Source organism: Symphodus melops, assembly GCF_947650265.1.
Source record: "Symphodus melops genome assembly, chromosome: 6".
Classification (NCBI taxonomy): domain Eukaryota; kingdom Metazoa; phylum Chordata; class Actinopteri; order Labriformes; family Labridae; genus Symphodus; species Symphodus melops.
Window position 1 is genome coordinate 24391718 of NC_136696.1, and position 15225 is coordinate 24406942.

At 41.3% G+C, this 15225-nt stretch overlaps 2 protein-coding genes across 2 annotated transcripts; one reads left to right on the top strand and one right to left on the bottom strand.

Annotated features, from left to right (window-relative positions):
• The first annotated feature begins 1769 nt into the window (after positions 1-1769).
• skic8 (SKI8 subunit of superkiller complex) lies at positions 1770-8204 on the top strand. Its single transcript, XM_079347230.1, has 11 exons — positions 1770-1891; positions 2201-2257; positions 2352-2379; positions 3203-3308; positions 4032-4204; positions 5360-5508; positions 5738-5831; positions 6265-6358; positions 6473-6565; positions 7123-7201; positions 7990-8204. The coding sequence occupies exons 2-11, from the start codon at positions 2246-2248 to the stop codon at positions 8077-8079; spliced, it is 918 nt and encodes a 305-aa protein (XP_079203356.1). The 5' UTR covers positions 1770-1891; positions 2201-2245; the 3' UTR covers positions 8080-8204.
• A 480-nt stretch (positions 8205-8684) lies between these two features.
• On the bottom strand, positions 8685-14901 carry slc25a44a (solute carrier family 25 member 44a). Its single transcript, XM_079346893.1, has 4 exons — positions 14774-14901; positions 12534-13241; positions 12208-12335; positions 8685-10887 (listed from the first exon to the last, which is right to left on the bottom strand). The coding sequence occupies exons 2-4, from the start codon at positions 13165-13167 to the stop codon at positions 10696-10698; spliced, it is 954 nt and encodes a 317-aa protein (XP_079203019.1). The 5' UTR covers positions 13168-13241; positions 14774-14901; the 3' UTR covers positions 8685-10695.
• Positions 14902-15225: the final 324 nt, after the last annotated feature.

Below are 15225 nucleotides of genomic sequence, written 5' to 3' on the forward strand. Positions count from 1 at the left end.
AGGGACCAAATAAACTCAAGGGATTCTTTTATAGAGACTATTTTTAGAGCTTTAGTTTGTTGTTATAGTGTGTTTTAAATATCTATAAATTTAAAGTTCAACTATTCTCATGAAAGAGTCATTTCATGAGGAGTGATTTATACAATTTACCATTTACATTTTAACTTTGTCATAGGTTCTTAATTTTTATTTCCTTTGATACAGAGTGCCAAACCCTGATCCTATAATCAGGAGAGACTTTATAATTTAGGGGTCCAAAAGCAAGAAAATGACACAATTACATAAAGGACTAACTCTGTCAAAGACTTTGAAAGTTAAAGTCCCTGTTTGTGTCAAATTGTGTGGGAATGACGGAGCAGGGACAAACGGTAATTTCTTTACAAGTAAAGAACATTAAACATTTGAGATGTGTTTAAAAGAGAGATTTTGCAGGATAACGGTTTGACTGTGACTTTGCAGTTCTGGCAATCACATTATCTTTATCTCAGCATTTATATCTTCAAGTTCTAATAAAGCCTATGCATGCAAGCTAATTACATATATTGAATGATTTATGTTGTTCCACTCTCAGAGTGCATCATTTTGTCCCATCCAAGGTAATGAAATGAGATGTACGTCTTTCTTTTTAGCGCGCAGCAGCTAATGCCATAACATAAGGTTCATTACCCTCCTCCATCATTAATGCCCTGAAAACATGAATGAATCACTTGGCTGAAAATAGCAGCACTACCATCATTACTGCCTGCAGGACCAACAACAGAGGAAAAAATACAAGTGCCTGAAAAAGTCATTATTGATTCTATTTGAGGGTGGAGAGCTGAATCCAGACATCATAAATTATTTTGATTATTCTGAAGGTAACTTTGCTCTGCCGGTAAAGTTTTCTCCCCCAAAATGATGAAAATGTACAAAAACAAAGTTGATATAATGACCTTAGTCTCAATGTTTAAAAATATGAAAAAAAGTCACTCAGTCCATTGTTGGAAAAATCTGCACTTGCCTGCAGTTCAGCAGTGGTTAACATGTTCACTTTTTGGATGTGACAGTCACAAGAAAGTAGAATAAGTTGCGGACAATTGCATTACAGAAAGTTGTGATACATTCATGGTAAATCTGGTTGAATTTTGTTTCTTTCACTATATGAACCTCAATCAAATATCTCCAATGGAGGCACGAACAAGAAGGCACTGTATGAAATGTTTTAACCTCTTGCAGTGCACTGAAAGCTGCAAAAAATGTAATTATTGATCATGCTTCAGCCTTCAGTGCTGGATGGATTGTACACCATATGTCTCCTTTATCATCAAGCTGAGAGTGAGTTTAAGATACATATATCACCAATTGCTCAATTATAATTAAATGCACAGTAACTAAATATAACCTGGGATATCAGTAAAACATTACATAAAACACAATAATAATCCCAGACTTCTGTCTTATTATAGTCAGAGAAGATATCTCTTCTTTTTGCTAATTACTATTTCAGCTTTCATTCTCTAACACCTGTCACAACTTAAACATTTGCCACATTTATTTGTTGTATGATATTTAACCCTTTAACTGGATGTTTCCCTGCGTGATGTAGTATACTTGTTAATTCTCATCTAACTGGTTCATACATGAAAACATAATATTAAAGGAGAGTTGCGTAAAAATTACAACAGCTGTCGTTATAAATATATTTTAAAGTCAAGAAATTGTTTGAAATACTCGTCGCGCCGTTCTATACCGCTGGCGGCGCTGGTGCACCCCTGAACAGGTTTTTCCAACAATTTAGTACCAAACGAAGAAGAACGAAAGCGGAAGTTACGCTAAATGCTGTCATGGCGTCTCACATGTAAATTATCGAGTTTCAAAAATCAAATAAACATCTTTATTTGGTGATTTGAAGGTAAGTTGCTGCACCTTGAATGCAAGTGAAATTGTTCCCGTCTTGTTATTTAAATACAGAGAGTCAGTGAAGCTGAGTGTTCATGTCATAATGTTGTAAATGTTTTACTTTGTTGGTGCTGCTACTCACAGCTAGCTCCCTCAGCAGCATGAGATCCTAATCTGTATGCAGTTTTTGTTCCCATTCATTTCTTCAAGCATGTTTCTGATTTCATGTTTCTGATTTAGTTTGTTGTCAGCCTCACCTCTTTATTTAAAAATAAACATGTCGTGTTTTAAAAAGTCTGAACTCTTCTCTGTTTGTTTTCAGGCTGATCATCTCATCTGTCTGTGAAACTAACCCAGGACCAAAACAATGAGCACTCAAGTAAGCAACACGTATAACACTCAGTTTAGTTTCTTTAAGTTATTTAATAAATAGAAGAATTCAAAGATTAACTCAAAAGGTGTTTTGATTTCAGTACAGCATCCTTTTCAAACAAGAACATGGTGAGTAATTATTATTTTTATTGTTCATCTGTTTACTTCTTTTTATTTTATAAGCTTATGTTGAATTCTTTGGATGTTTGTGCTCTGCTGTAAGTTGGGTTTTTATACTTTGTTGTGATTAATTATTTTTGCATTTGTTAAAGCACTTTTTAAACCTTTTTTTTGTTTTTTAAATTCTACACATGTGAAATTATTAGCTATTATAAGTACACCATGTTTACCAGAGGGAGTCCTGCCTGATGTTTGTTCTCACTCAGCGAGAATTAAAAAAAAAAAGTTCTAACAAACAAAATAAATTGTAGGGATTTAATGATTTGCTCAACTCTTGATACGAATCACGATTTATTTTACAAAATTAGACCGAAAGAGATTTTTTTTTTCATGAAGCCACCAGTGCACCTCTTACTCTCTGTGGCTCTTGCATTCATTTGGGGCGAGCATGGCTACAAACTAGCTTGTTAGTGGGGTTTGGGGTCACAGTTTCCATGGTAACGCCTGCTTGTTACAACCAACCGCATGATGCTCACGATATTACTACGATTCATTTTCAGAGTACCGCTCCAAAATCAATCGCATTTTATAAACACTTGCTGAAAACTAAACCAATGTCGTTTAAACTGCATTCAAACCTTGAAATCATCATTTAAAAAAGAGATGTGATCCACAGACAGACCGTCAGAAAGTAGGCAGAGTTTCAGTTCAACATGATTTATTCGGTGTTATACTGTCTGGGCTTTGTTGTTGACAATAACAAAAGAAATATTAATCCTCATCAGCCCTGTGAAAATGTTCAGAGTTTAAACTTTAGTTTGTTTCCTGTCAGCTCACGATGATGCCATCTGGACGGCAGCGTGGGGTAAAAGTGAGGCGGACGGGACGGAGACGATCGTCACTGGTTCCTTAGATGATATGGTGAAAGTATGGAAATGGTGAGAAACACACACACACACACACACACACACACACACACACCAAGCTGGTGTTGTTTTCCCCCCAAATGTTGTCTTTGTTGTTTTTTTCTTCATTTTTATTTAGACAATTCTGAACTGTCAAATGAACTGATACTGATTACAATAATTCTTTTGTCATAACGAATACTGTTGTTGTTGATGTTCTGAGTACGGCTGCAGTAAACCTTTGCATTGTGCTGTCTTCACATATAAACAGGAAGCAGCAACAACTGAAGTGTAAGAATGTTATTTTTGATCATCTAAATGTTTCCAATCCCACTTTTGACGGGTGTCCTGCCGGAGATCTTTTCTCATCATGAAGTCCTTCTTCTCTCCGCTCCACTGGTTTCATGTTTTATAGACGGAGTCTGCAGCAGCACAGTTCATACAGACCTCAGTGTGTAAACTTGTCAGCTCCTCCCAAACCTGTGTGTTAAAACGTGACTCATACTGTCGAGGCAGAGAACATGCTTCAATATGAAGCAAACACAACAGCCGCTTCAACACTGAGGTGCTTCAGCTCCACGTCTGAAAGGTCTTAGAGCCTAAATCTGTGGTATTGATACGATGGGATGTCACGCTATGGCTTCATGTTCATCAGCAGACAGACTTTTAAAAATGTCTGTTGTGGGCTTAAAAGTTCAGTTGACTTTATTGGGCGTGACACGGTGGAATAATCTGGCCGCCGCTCGCCTCCTGCAGGTCAGACGAGAAGCTGGAGCTGCAGTGGACTCTGGAGGGCCACCAGCTGGGTGTGGTGTCAGTGGACATCAGTCACAACGGAGCCATCGCCGCCTCCAGCTCCCTCGACGCTCACATCCGCCTCTGGGACCTGGAGTCTGGAAAGCAGATCAAGTCCATGGACGCCGGACCAGGTAGGTTCAGTGAGGCTGATTGTTTTTGAGTAGGTTTTAACCACAGTGATAGAAAAACAAAAGCGCTTCTGTGTGGCTTTGTTCTCCACCTGTGGACTGAAAGTCTGCGTCCAGAGGGGAGAGGCTGAGGAGCAGTGTGTAACGTCCTCTCATCCAGGCAGCATGATTTTATTTATTTTTCACTCTGTACCTCTAAGGACAGATTGATTGACTGGAACTTGAGCAGCCAGTTTGTGGTAATAGATGAATAGTACGTTCTTTAAGACCAGAGGCTGGGGAGTGAGCTCCTTCTGTCATGTGATCAGAAAAGTGCAAACAGGCTTTCAGTTGTCCCTCATCACATGAACATATTCTTAAATGAATTGACAAATAGAGAAAATAAAGAATAGAACTGTCCATTTCTTACAGCCTTATTGTTTATTTTGAACACATGTCATTAACAGTAGCCCGTTTTTTTTAAAGGTACAATAAATCCCATTTCTAAAACAATGTCTGTCTCCTTTAATGTGAAATCAGATTAATATTTGACCTTGAGAACGAGCTCTGCTGTGCTCTGTTGAGAGTTTCTTCTTTTCCACAGTCGGCCTGTCAACGCTGAAAATGAGGTCACTCCAAAAAAAAAAAAAAAAAGGTCACCCAGTTTATCATGGAGAAAGACCTCCAGGGGTGACAGTCTCTGCTGTGTGGCACACTGAGCTGGTTTTTATTTTTTACTCTCACCTCTCAGAGACCCCACACCCGTGTGTGTGTGTGTTGTGTTGTGTGTCCTGAACCAAGCTGTACTTCATCTAAATGCCATGTCAGCTTCCATTAGTGACACTCTGTTTCACACAGCGAGCGCTCTGGGTCAGGGGATTTAGACCCTTTGTTCCCCCTTTAACTTACCGTCTCTGCTCTGTCGCTATATTTAGATTCTGATTCATGTACAACGTGCATCTTGTCCCGTTTTTATTCAAATTGAAATGATTAGCATATCGTAAACAGAGAAGGATCATATTAGAAAGTCTGTAGTCTTTTCCAGGGGCAGTGACAAAATAAAGCTGGTAAACGCATGAAAATATAAATGAACTTTAAGCTTGTTTCAATGAACTCCTAAATGAAAAAACCACATACGCTGTTTTATGTTAACCTTCACTCCGTCTGCTCCCTCTGCAGTCGACGCATGGTCGGTCGCCTTCTCCCCAGACTCCAAACACATCGCCACAGGAAGCCATCACGGCAAGGTCAACATCTTTGGCGTGGAAAGCGGCAAGAAGGAATATTCCCTGGACACCCGAGGAAAATTCATCCTCAGTATAGCTTACGTAAGGAAAGCGTACATTGTCATTCTGGTCAGCCGGGCGGGAGTCTCTGCAGCTCTCACTGCTCGCTGCCTTGACTTTCTCATTTGTGTTCCTTCTCGTTCACATGAAGAGTTTCTCTCGTTTAGTCACACTGTCTTCAGAGAGAGTCTGAACTTACCTGGTGTTATGTCTTTACATTTTGACACTTAACATTCCTAAAAAGTGTTTTTCCTCCTTCTTTGCACTGCAGAGCCCTGATGGTAAATATTTGGCCAGTGGAGCTATCGATGGAATCATCAACATCTTTGACATCGCTACAGGGAAGCTGCTCCACACACTGGAAGGTGACCTCACTCACTAATATTCTTCATTACGGTTGTGAGTGACTCGTGCTACATGTATTAAATCATGTCAGGAACAAACAGGAAACGAGTCCATGTGAATTATGTACGCACAGGTTTGGTATGAAGAAGATCCTGACCCATGTGGGATTGTAGGGGCAGATACTGATATCAATGGTAGGAGGGGGGAACATCCGATCTCTCAAACGCAGTTATCAAACACTGGTGGAAAATATTTAAAGGTTAACGGAAGCAAGGTTTTAGCATTTATTTCGGCTGGCTGATTAATCAGTCGGGCTCTAGAATAAAGGATGTAAAGGAGTTTTTCACTAATAGACTGTAGTGTTTTCTTAATTTGTAGCCATGATGTTCAAACAAAGTGATGGCCTTCTCTCTCTCTCTCTCTCTCTATCGCTCTCTCTCTCTCTCTCTCCAGGTCATGCCATGCCCATCAGATCTCTCACGTTCTCCCCCGACTCCCAGCTGCTTGTCACCGCCTCTGACGACGGTTACATCAAAATATACGACGTGTGAGTTCAGCCGAGAGTTTGTAGGAAAACTCCGCTCCTTGGTGTGTGACGGTTTGAATGTGTGAAAAGCAACGCATACACCTATTAGACTTTGTGTTTGTGCTCGTCTCTCAGGCAACATGCTAACCTGGCTGGCACTCTGAGCGGACATGGATCCTGGGTTCTTAACGTCTCCTTCTCCCCGGATAACACCCACTTTGTCTCAAGGTGAAGTTAAACATGTTGAGGTGGATTCAGGAGAAAGAAAAATCATTCTGCAGGATTTGATTCTGTCCTGGTGAAGATAGAGGAAGAGGGTTTATTCATGTTACTCACGCATGGAGCTGAAGAACACTCAGTGTGGTCCTGCACTTATGGAGGGAGGTCAGAGTTGAGGGCTATGTGCCATGCTCAAAGGCACCTCTGCAGTGCATGGAAGTAAACATACACCTCTCCAGCAACCTGCCCAGTCTCAAGTCGTGATTCATAACTGGACTTGAACTAACAACCTCCAGTTCTGCTGCCCTTCAGATATTAACACCTGTTTACACTTGAAGCAGACTGTGCTGGTTAAAATATATACAAATATTTCAAATGTGCTCTGAACTGAACATAAGAGAGCTGGGCATGTTGTCCGTCTGTCTGCTTTCCCATGCACACACACACTCACAGTGTTGTGAAGCAGTCATCGGCTCACTGTGCCAAGATAAACGGAGCAGGTCAGCCAGACAACAGAAGAGCCCGTACGTCTGATGTTGTTTAACTGTGTCCTCTGCCGCTCTCAGCTCGTCGGACAAGAGCGTGAAGGTGTGGGACGCCAGCTCCAGAGCCTGCATCAACACGTTCTTCGACCATCAGGACCAGGTGAAAAAGCTAACCCTGAATCATCCTCGCTAAAGTGTGTTTATAATCCCATCCCAAGTGAGAAAAGACGTCGGCTGATGTGTTGAGGGCGGAAATCAATACGTCCAATGTCTCTCCCATGACGCATCTCTGGTGTTTCAGCTCGGGCTAAAGTAATAATCCCAGCTGTCATTAGATCTGTGGTTGCAGGCGCCTGTAGGGAGGCTCATCTTTTTCTCCTGCAAAGCCTCTAATTGAAAGCAAGGCTCCTCAGAGAAGGAGATCAGAGGCGGTCCACTCTGCCATATTGTTTGTTTCTCATCATAAGATATCTACAAAGACAGGAGACCTGCAGGGACGTCGAGCAGCCAATGACCTACTCAGCTTTTCTTTACTCCTCTGTCATCTTATCATACATTTAATATTCAGTACATTTGATGATTTATTTCACGATTATTCCTTTAGTTTGTAAAATGTCAAAACGTTATGGAAATGCTTGTCACAATTCCTCAAAGCCGAAAGAGATGTTTCAAAGGTTTTTCCTTTATGAATGTTGACGTGTTTAAAGTTCATGTGATCCAGATTTTTGTAAAATCATTGCGTAGTCATGTTTAATAATTGTGATGTTAATATCAAATGAATCCTGATTCGGATTTACTTGCTCCTCCAGCAACACCCGTAGTTAGAAGATGAACTTTATTAGACCCCTCGTGTTTCTCCTTGTGGCCTGCATCAGGCTCCTCGATTGTAATTTGGAATTGAAGTTTTTCAAAGTGACTCACATCCCTCCTCTGCATGTCCTCTGTCAGGTGTGGAGCGTGAAGTACAACAGCAACGGCTCCAAGATCATCTCAGCTGGAGACGACCGCGCCATCCACATCTACGACTGTCCTATGTGATGGAGAGGATCCACGCTTCACAGCTGCACACGTTAAAGATCAGATGGTGGGAGGAGTTAAATATGTAAATGTGTTTTTTTTTTTGCACTGGCCCAGTAAGGTCAAATAAAGGTTTTTTTTGTAAACTCTTGAGAGTTATTCATCACTTTAAATTTTTTTTTAATCACTCCTTTTCAGAATTTTTTTTGCATTGATTGATAGGACAGCTGAAGAGACATGGGAACTATGGGGGAGAGAGAAAGTGAGGTAGCAAAGCTGGGAATTGAACCTGTGACCGATGCATCAAAGACTTTCTCTTCTGTACGTGCAGCGCCTGCTTTACAGGCCTGTAAATTCGTTAAAAAAAGTAGAACGTGAGTGTCAATAGATGCCCCATGAGCAGAGGCTGTAGCCTCAGCCCTTTGCTACATGTCACTCCCCACTAGTGTCTCCCTTCAGCTGTCCTATAAATGACTTTAGACAGGAGAACAATGTCAGTGTTTTTGAGTTATGATCAGGAGCTCCCTCAAGGGGACGAGCAGGTGAAGTGCAGCCTGAGAATACTGACGTTTTCTAAAGTGACCTCTGTAACGTGCGGGTCAGAACTCATGTAACCGACCTCAGCATTCATTCAGAATTCTTTATTACGTGTCAAAGGACCAAAAATTTAAAACGCATCAAACTGTACTCTTTTTTTAATACAATCCTCTGATCTATAACACACACAGCCGGTAGTCTGTACATAAGATGTAGCACCTCCTCCGTACAGACACATGTCCATGATATTTGTTTTTCAGTACCTGGAGGTGATGCAGAGTCCGAGGTTCTTCTTGAACATTCATACTGAACAGTTTGTAAAAAGAGGAAACATCACTGGGTTTCCTGGCAGTACTGACGTCTAAATATGGCTGTATCACAGTGGCCTGCAGCTCCCGCACTCACTCAGAGACAGATGACACCTCAAGGCCACTCTGGAGTTTTATTGTACCAGCTGTTGTCTGAGTCTCTGTCTGTGTGTCCACTTTGAAACAAACGGTTCGTTCACATCTCTCAACTCCAATGGAGCGGCTGCAGAGTTCATTTCACATCATTCAAACAGTTGACAGAGACCGACGAGGAAACCTCTTATGCTACCACGCCTCTTTTCTGTAAAGACCCAGGTGGATGTTTTTGCAATCCACTTCAACAAACTGAAATGAAAACGAAAAGAAACGTGTACCTGATTGGCTCGATCAGCTTATCTATGTGCTGAATTCATCATTACACCTCTAGTACTGACTTTATAGACATCTGGAAAATAAATCAGAGACACAGCTATGTATATTATATAAAGGCTTCAGATCCATTCACAAACTGGAACCTGATTTCAAGAAAACACCTTATTTGCTAAATGTAATGTTTGCAGTCCTGTATGTGAACTGGGGCCCGTTTCAGTAAGCACTAAAGAGTTGCTTTATCCTGAAGGTGGGAAACTCTAGGTCTTCTGTTTCAGCAGGAGAGGTAACTCAGGCCTGTTCCAGAGAGAGGTTACTTCAGCTCCAAGTTAGTTACTATGGTAACTGATTCTGTGAACCTCACCTCTTTCAGAGCCAGAAACACCGTTTGATTTCATTCATTGGTTGTACATCGTGGTACCACGCTGCGTTAGCTTGTTTCAATATTATAGACTCTACATAAACGTTTTGTCAAACTTGGAATGTCTTTAAGTCGCAGAGCCTCAAGGTGAAGGGGCTGCATCACTGCAGGAAATAAGAGCCTACATTTATGTCATCAAATCTATAATCTATATCTATCTATACAGGATAAAGGTGAGAGTTAATGGGGTAAAGGTCCTCAGAGTTGATTTAACAAACTGAAATCAGCTGATCTGGAACCAAAATCTCAGAGTTTCCCACCCGAGGGTAAATCACCTCAGAGTTCAGAGTTCAACTGAGTTTGTTGAACCGTCTAACAGAAACGGACCCCAGAACATCAAATAAATCATTTTTTTTATATCCCACTTGATTATCAAACATCCAAGAAGTAATTCATGTCTACTGTACAATTGCCACTGCATTATTATCTTTCAATAACAAATCTCTTTGTTGATTTAAGTCTAAGGCGAGTTCTTTTCCACTGGAATGCACAAAGATTTCAAGCTTTTCCGCTCTTGATGTGCTCAATACAACAGAAGGTATTTGTGTCTCCAGGTTATGGCACATTGAAAACTCTCTTAAGGACACATGTACTCAGGCTGCCTGGATGCAGTTAAAGGAGTTTCTAATGACGCTGATACAGTCATCTCTGGCTGTTTCACTTCAGTACACAAGGCAGTGATTGATCTCCATTCCTAGGAGAAGATTTTCCAAATGATCAAAATTAAAAAAGATCTACCTAAAGTGTCTACTTTATATCTTTACCCTTCACAGTAACCCCCTTTTGCAGAAAATGGCGTGAAAAAAAAGGTTTGGTGATAAATCTTCAGGGTACCTAAAGACAAACATCAACACTTGAACTCAGCTGCGTCACTTCTGCATATAACGTATCCAAAGTCGTGTAAAAGCAGCTACGCGGCTGAGCAGTTCACCCGAGACTGCACTCAACTCTGGGTTTCCGTCCTTCGATGTCGAGGTGCCTTCTTGCTCCCCTCTCGTCTCTTCACCAGTGTCTAGACTCGATCAGGTCGGCTCGCAGGCTCAGTCTCTTCAGAGTCTCGTATCCCACCACGATGAGCACCGACGTGGGCATGGAGGAAATGATGCGGGCCGACAGCCCCTTGCTCATCCCCCAGACGCCCTCCTCTGCCAGCAGCTGCTTGAACGTCTCGATAACAGACGATCGGCCCTCCACCTGAAACAGACAAAACCTTGTTATCTAATACGTTTCAACATGTGATTAAAATGCCTTCAAGCTCCGGTGAGGATTTTTTGGCCGGTTTGAAACAGACTGAAGTGAATACTAAGGCTCATATATGACCTACAAAAACCAAGACTGAAGATTAATTGTGTCTGTATACTGTCGTTTTTTTAACTGATGGGGCGTGGCGGTGTGTGCGTGACCCATGTATGGATGCTGTAGCCCTCCAGACGGGCAGCCTGGGTTTTGATCCAACCTCATTTCCAACTCTACCCACTGACATGTCTCTACAATAAAAGGTAAAAAAAAAGAAGCCCAAAAACAACTCTTTAAAAAAAGACCATGAATGGCAACTGATGAAAACAAGCAGAATCTACAAAGTCATCCTCTCGACATGTCTGTGGGTTGTGCAGAAGCCTGATGTTGCACCACAAACAAGAGCGAGTTGACAAAGTCTTGTGTAATGTCGTTATAAAGGAAGTGCAGAGAAAAGGAGCTGACTCCAGCTGTATCTGGTGTTTAAAGAGCTCTGCACTGACAGACTCATGTTGAGGGAAGCATCGATTCAAAATTGAAATTCTTGTTTTTATTTATCTACGTGATGTTTTTACTCCAACTGTCTGCTGGGTTGTACTCACTTTGAAACAAGATCCAAAACTAAACCTCCACATGAAGGCTGAACATATGAACCCTGAGTTGAGACAGGGTTTAAGGTTTGTGTATTTATTTCAGCTCCTAAATTGATGCCACACACTGCAGCGTTCATGACCAAAGAGAATCTGAAATGGCGTCCCTAGATGGGTCGAAACAATGAAAACACAAAAACAGAAGCGTACAAGCACAACGATAAAAGAAAGAATAGTCCAGAATACAACCTATCAAACAATAAAGCAAAGTTTGAGCTGCGCGGGTTTGTCGATGTTCATTCTTTCTTCATTTCAAACATGTTAACACTTTTTGTAATCCATATAGCGCCCTCTGCTGATGACAGCCAGAAAAAAATTATAGTTTTATTCAACAAAAACCCCCCCCACAAATCTAGTAATATCACAATAAAATTAGCCGACACTGATAGTGACAAGACAAGCTCATGTTGGCCCGTATTATCGCCTGCTCGATTAATCAATCAGGATCTGATTAACAGCTGAAGTAGAAGTTCAAAGTCCTCAATTCTTCCCCGTTCTTACAAAACAAAAACAGTTAAAAGATGAACCTGACAGCTCAACATTAAAAACAGCTTCTTAGAAAAGAATCTCGAATAATTCAATCGTCTCAGCTTCTATGTGTTGCACAGCGGTGGCGTTGGGTGTGTACCTGTACTCTTGCTCGGACGACATCCATGGGGTTGGTGATGGTGGAGGCGGTTGCTGCGGCCATCGGTCCTGCCAAAGCCTGCAGAATCAGATGGGGGCATTCACTGGGCGCCATCAAGGACAGCTGCTCTGGGAAACATAAAGGACACAGAAACACTGTAAGGGAAATACTGTCACATTACAAGCACAGCAGGTTTTTATTCATGTCGCCATTTCTCCAAAATCTGCTGGACGTGTTGCAGGTTTTCACAAAAACTAAAAAAAGAGTTTTCTCACCTACATTTCAGAAGCTACTGTAACAGAAAGGGAAACCACATGTTGACTTACCTGCGTAGAAGTGATAAAAAGGCCACCAGAGAGCACTGTTTGGGATGTACGTGAGCAGAGATGCCACGTAGCCTCTGTAAAATCCTTTGAAGCCATCAGCTGCAAATATCTGCACCGTTATTTCCCGGGACTGCCCAAAAGTCAGTCTGCGTTTACTGGTTGCGAGCATCATCTTGGGTTTGGTCTTGAAGCGCGTCAGGTGCTCGCCCTGGCCTTGCATCATCAGTTGCTGCGACACCACGTCGATGGGCACAGTGATGGTCTGGGCCACAAGGGACGCAGCTCCTCCTGCCACCACCGACTTCACCGTGTTACTGGGCGAGTACTGGGACACGTACTTGCGCACCAGTTCATATGTGGTGATATAAGCCTGTCCTGAAACCAGTGTGAATGTGTTGACCATAAAACCACGGTACAGGCCTTGCACACCCTCAGCTCGGAGGATCTTGAAGAAAGCATCAAAGGTACCGGAGTAGAGGGTCTTCCCCTTCTGGACCTGGAGCCGAGTGCGGATGAGGCTGGCCGGGTAGACGGTGGCTCTGGTGGTCAAGGTCATGAACACACCCAGGGAGTAGAACTTCCTCTTGTCCAGGTCCTCCCATTCTATGATTTGGATCGCACCTTTCTGCTGCATGGTGCCAGCTGGGCGAGCGCTGCACCCCTAAAGCCTCGTGCCTGAAGTTATTAACACGCTCTCTGCCATCACTCCTGAAAACAAGAACATTCAGCGTCAGTACGGCAGTGTGACCACACAGTCAAAGTATCTAGGTTCACTCAAATAAAGACTCAGTGACCTTTCCAATCTAAATATGAGATGGCCGAGCACGAGTAACTCTGTGTGAACAATACAGTGTCACAGTTGATCAAAACAAGTTCAACTAGGCTACAAATCAGGTCATTTCCATTATTATCCAAACAGTTTCAACTTCTTTTTTCATGTATTGACTATATCTGATTATAATGTCTGCAATTTGTTTGTTTAATCTAAACACCTGACTAAAGACCCATACTTTATTAAATTAGTAATTATATAAAACAAATACAAACCAACAAGGTGTCACAGTTGAAAAGCTGGAAATTATTAATATCAGGTTTATTACTGGAATTTAAAAAAATAATAATCAATGCACTACATCTGAGCAGACTATCATCTGGGATGATCTTCTGTTTTTGTTAGCTACATAGTCCTTTTTCAATCTTTACTTTAGATAATCATTTATGACTAGTGTTTTTTTTCCTTCCACAACTTTCTGCTCCAGGTTAAAGACTCACCTGTTTACAGCCTTTCACTAAATTATTTTAATAAACATTTTAATCTTTCACTCTGCACTGTCACTTCTGATTATTGTTAAATGTTTCCTTAAATTAATTTTATTTCAATTATTTTTTTTACATATTGTCAGTTTGAATAATTTCATTGATTTTCTGTTTTAATATTTCTCTTCTTTTCCTCTGTCATGATGCTTCTGATGTCTTGAGTAAAACACTTTGAATTGCCTTGTTGTTGAAATGTGCAATATAAAAAAACCTTTTTCAATCCTGCTGGTCTGAGAAAGCTGATTTCCAACAGTATCAGCATGACTTGTACCATGAATATCAAATATAAATCACAGATGTCAAAAAGGGAAATTTAATTCAGATACTTTTAGATAAAAAAAAAAAGCAAGAGCCTCCATCTTTTCTACACTGTCAACATTAACAATGTGAATTACCCGTATGTTTACTAGGACCTGCTGTAAACCCCTGCAACATGAAAAGTACAAGTCACAACCTGATAGACCTGACTGACCTGCGATATCAGCAAAACACATCATGTACCCACAGGGGAGAATGCAGATGGGGGGTTGTAACACGGAAATGGCCTGCTACACTACAGAAAAACACAGCCTTACGAAAAAGAAAGCACAAAGAGGGGAAGTTTGAGAGCACGGATTAGCATGCTACCGAGAACTAAATGTCCCCTTCAGTACAGGAAGTGATCATTTTATGTGCAGCTGGTGTTTGAATATCATCTCGTTTATCTTTAAATTGCACATAAACAGAAATAAGTCACAGATACACAGCATGGCCACATGATCGTCTAATCAAATAATCAAACCTGCATGTTGTTTTTGAAGCAGCTGGAGGAGCAGAGAGGAAGCACGTGCAATGTCACCCGTGTGTAGCATGAGGTGTGTACCGACGAGCTAACGAGGCTATCAACAACAACATTTTACAGCATATGAGCCACATAAATGTACCTGTGAAGGGCTTATGTAGCTCGGGGTAGAGTCCCTCCTCTACAACAGTCGAAGACACCAAACTGAGCTGTTTTATTAAACTCATACGGCCTGTTCTGCTGCAAGGTGGGTCAAAGCGTCCGTCCATTACTGCTGGGAACAAACATTGTCAAAGGTGAAAGGTCACTTTTTCTTTTTACCAATCTTACTTTTGAGTACATCGTATTTGTTTTCGTCCTGGGTTAGAAATGTAGTGTGTAAAGTAGATTTCCCTTACATGGGGGTCCTTGTAATACTTGTGTTTACTTAACGAGCAGTTTGTTGATTTTGACGAAAGTGACGCATTCAATGTCCCGATATGAACGTAGGAATTTTAAGAAACAAGGTCGGGGAAATATCAAGTTATGCACTTAAAAAGAGCAAAATGTAAAAACTGAAACAATTACAAATAAAAGCTGATAAATATACTCTTG

Coding starts and splice junctions, on each gene's coding strand:
- skic8 (XM_079347230.1), top strand. Junction 5,509..5,737: donor TCATCCTCAGTATAGCTTAC/GTAAGGAAAGCG, acceptor TTTGCACTGCAG/AGCCCTGATGGTAAATATTT. Junction 6,566..7,122: donor AACACCCACTTTGTCTCAAG/GTGAAGTTAAAC, acceptor TGCCGCTCTCAG/CTCGTCGGACAAGAGCGTGA.
- slc25a44a (XM_079346893.1), bottom strand. CDS start 13,167: ATGCAGCAGAAAGGTGCGATCCAAATCATAGAATGGGAGGACCTGGAC. Junction 12,336..12,533: donor TTTTTATCACTTCTACGCAG/GTAAGTCAACAT, acceptor TATGTTTCCCAG/AGCAGCTGTCCTTGATGGCG. Junction 10,888..12,207: donor TCGTCCGAGCAAGAGTACAG/GTACACACCCAA, acceptor TGTCTGTTTCAG/GTGGAGGGCCGATCGTCTGT.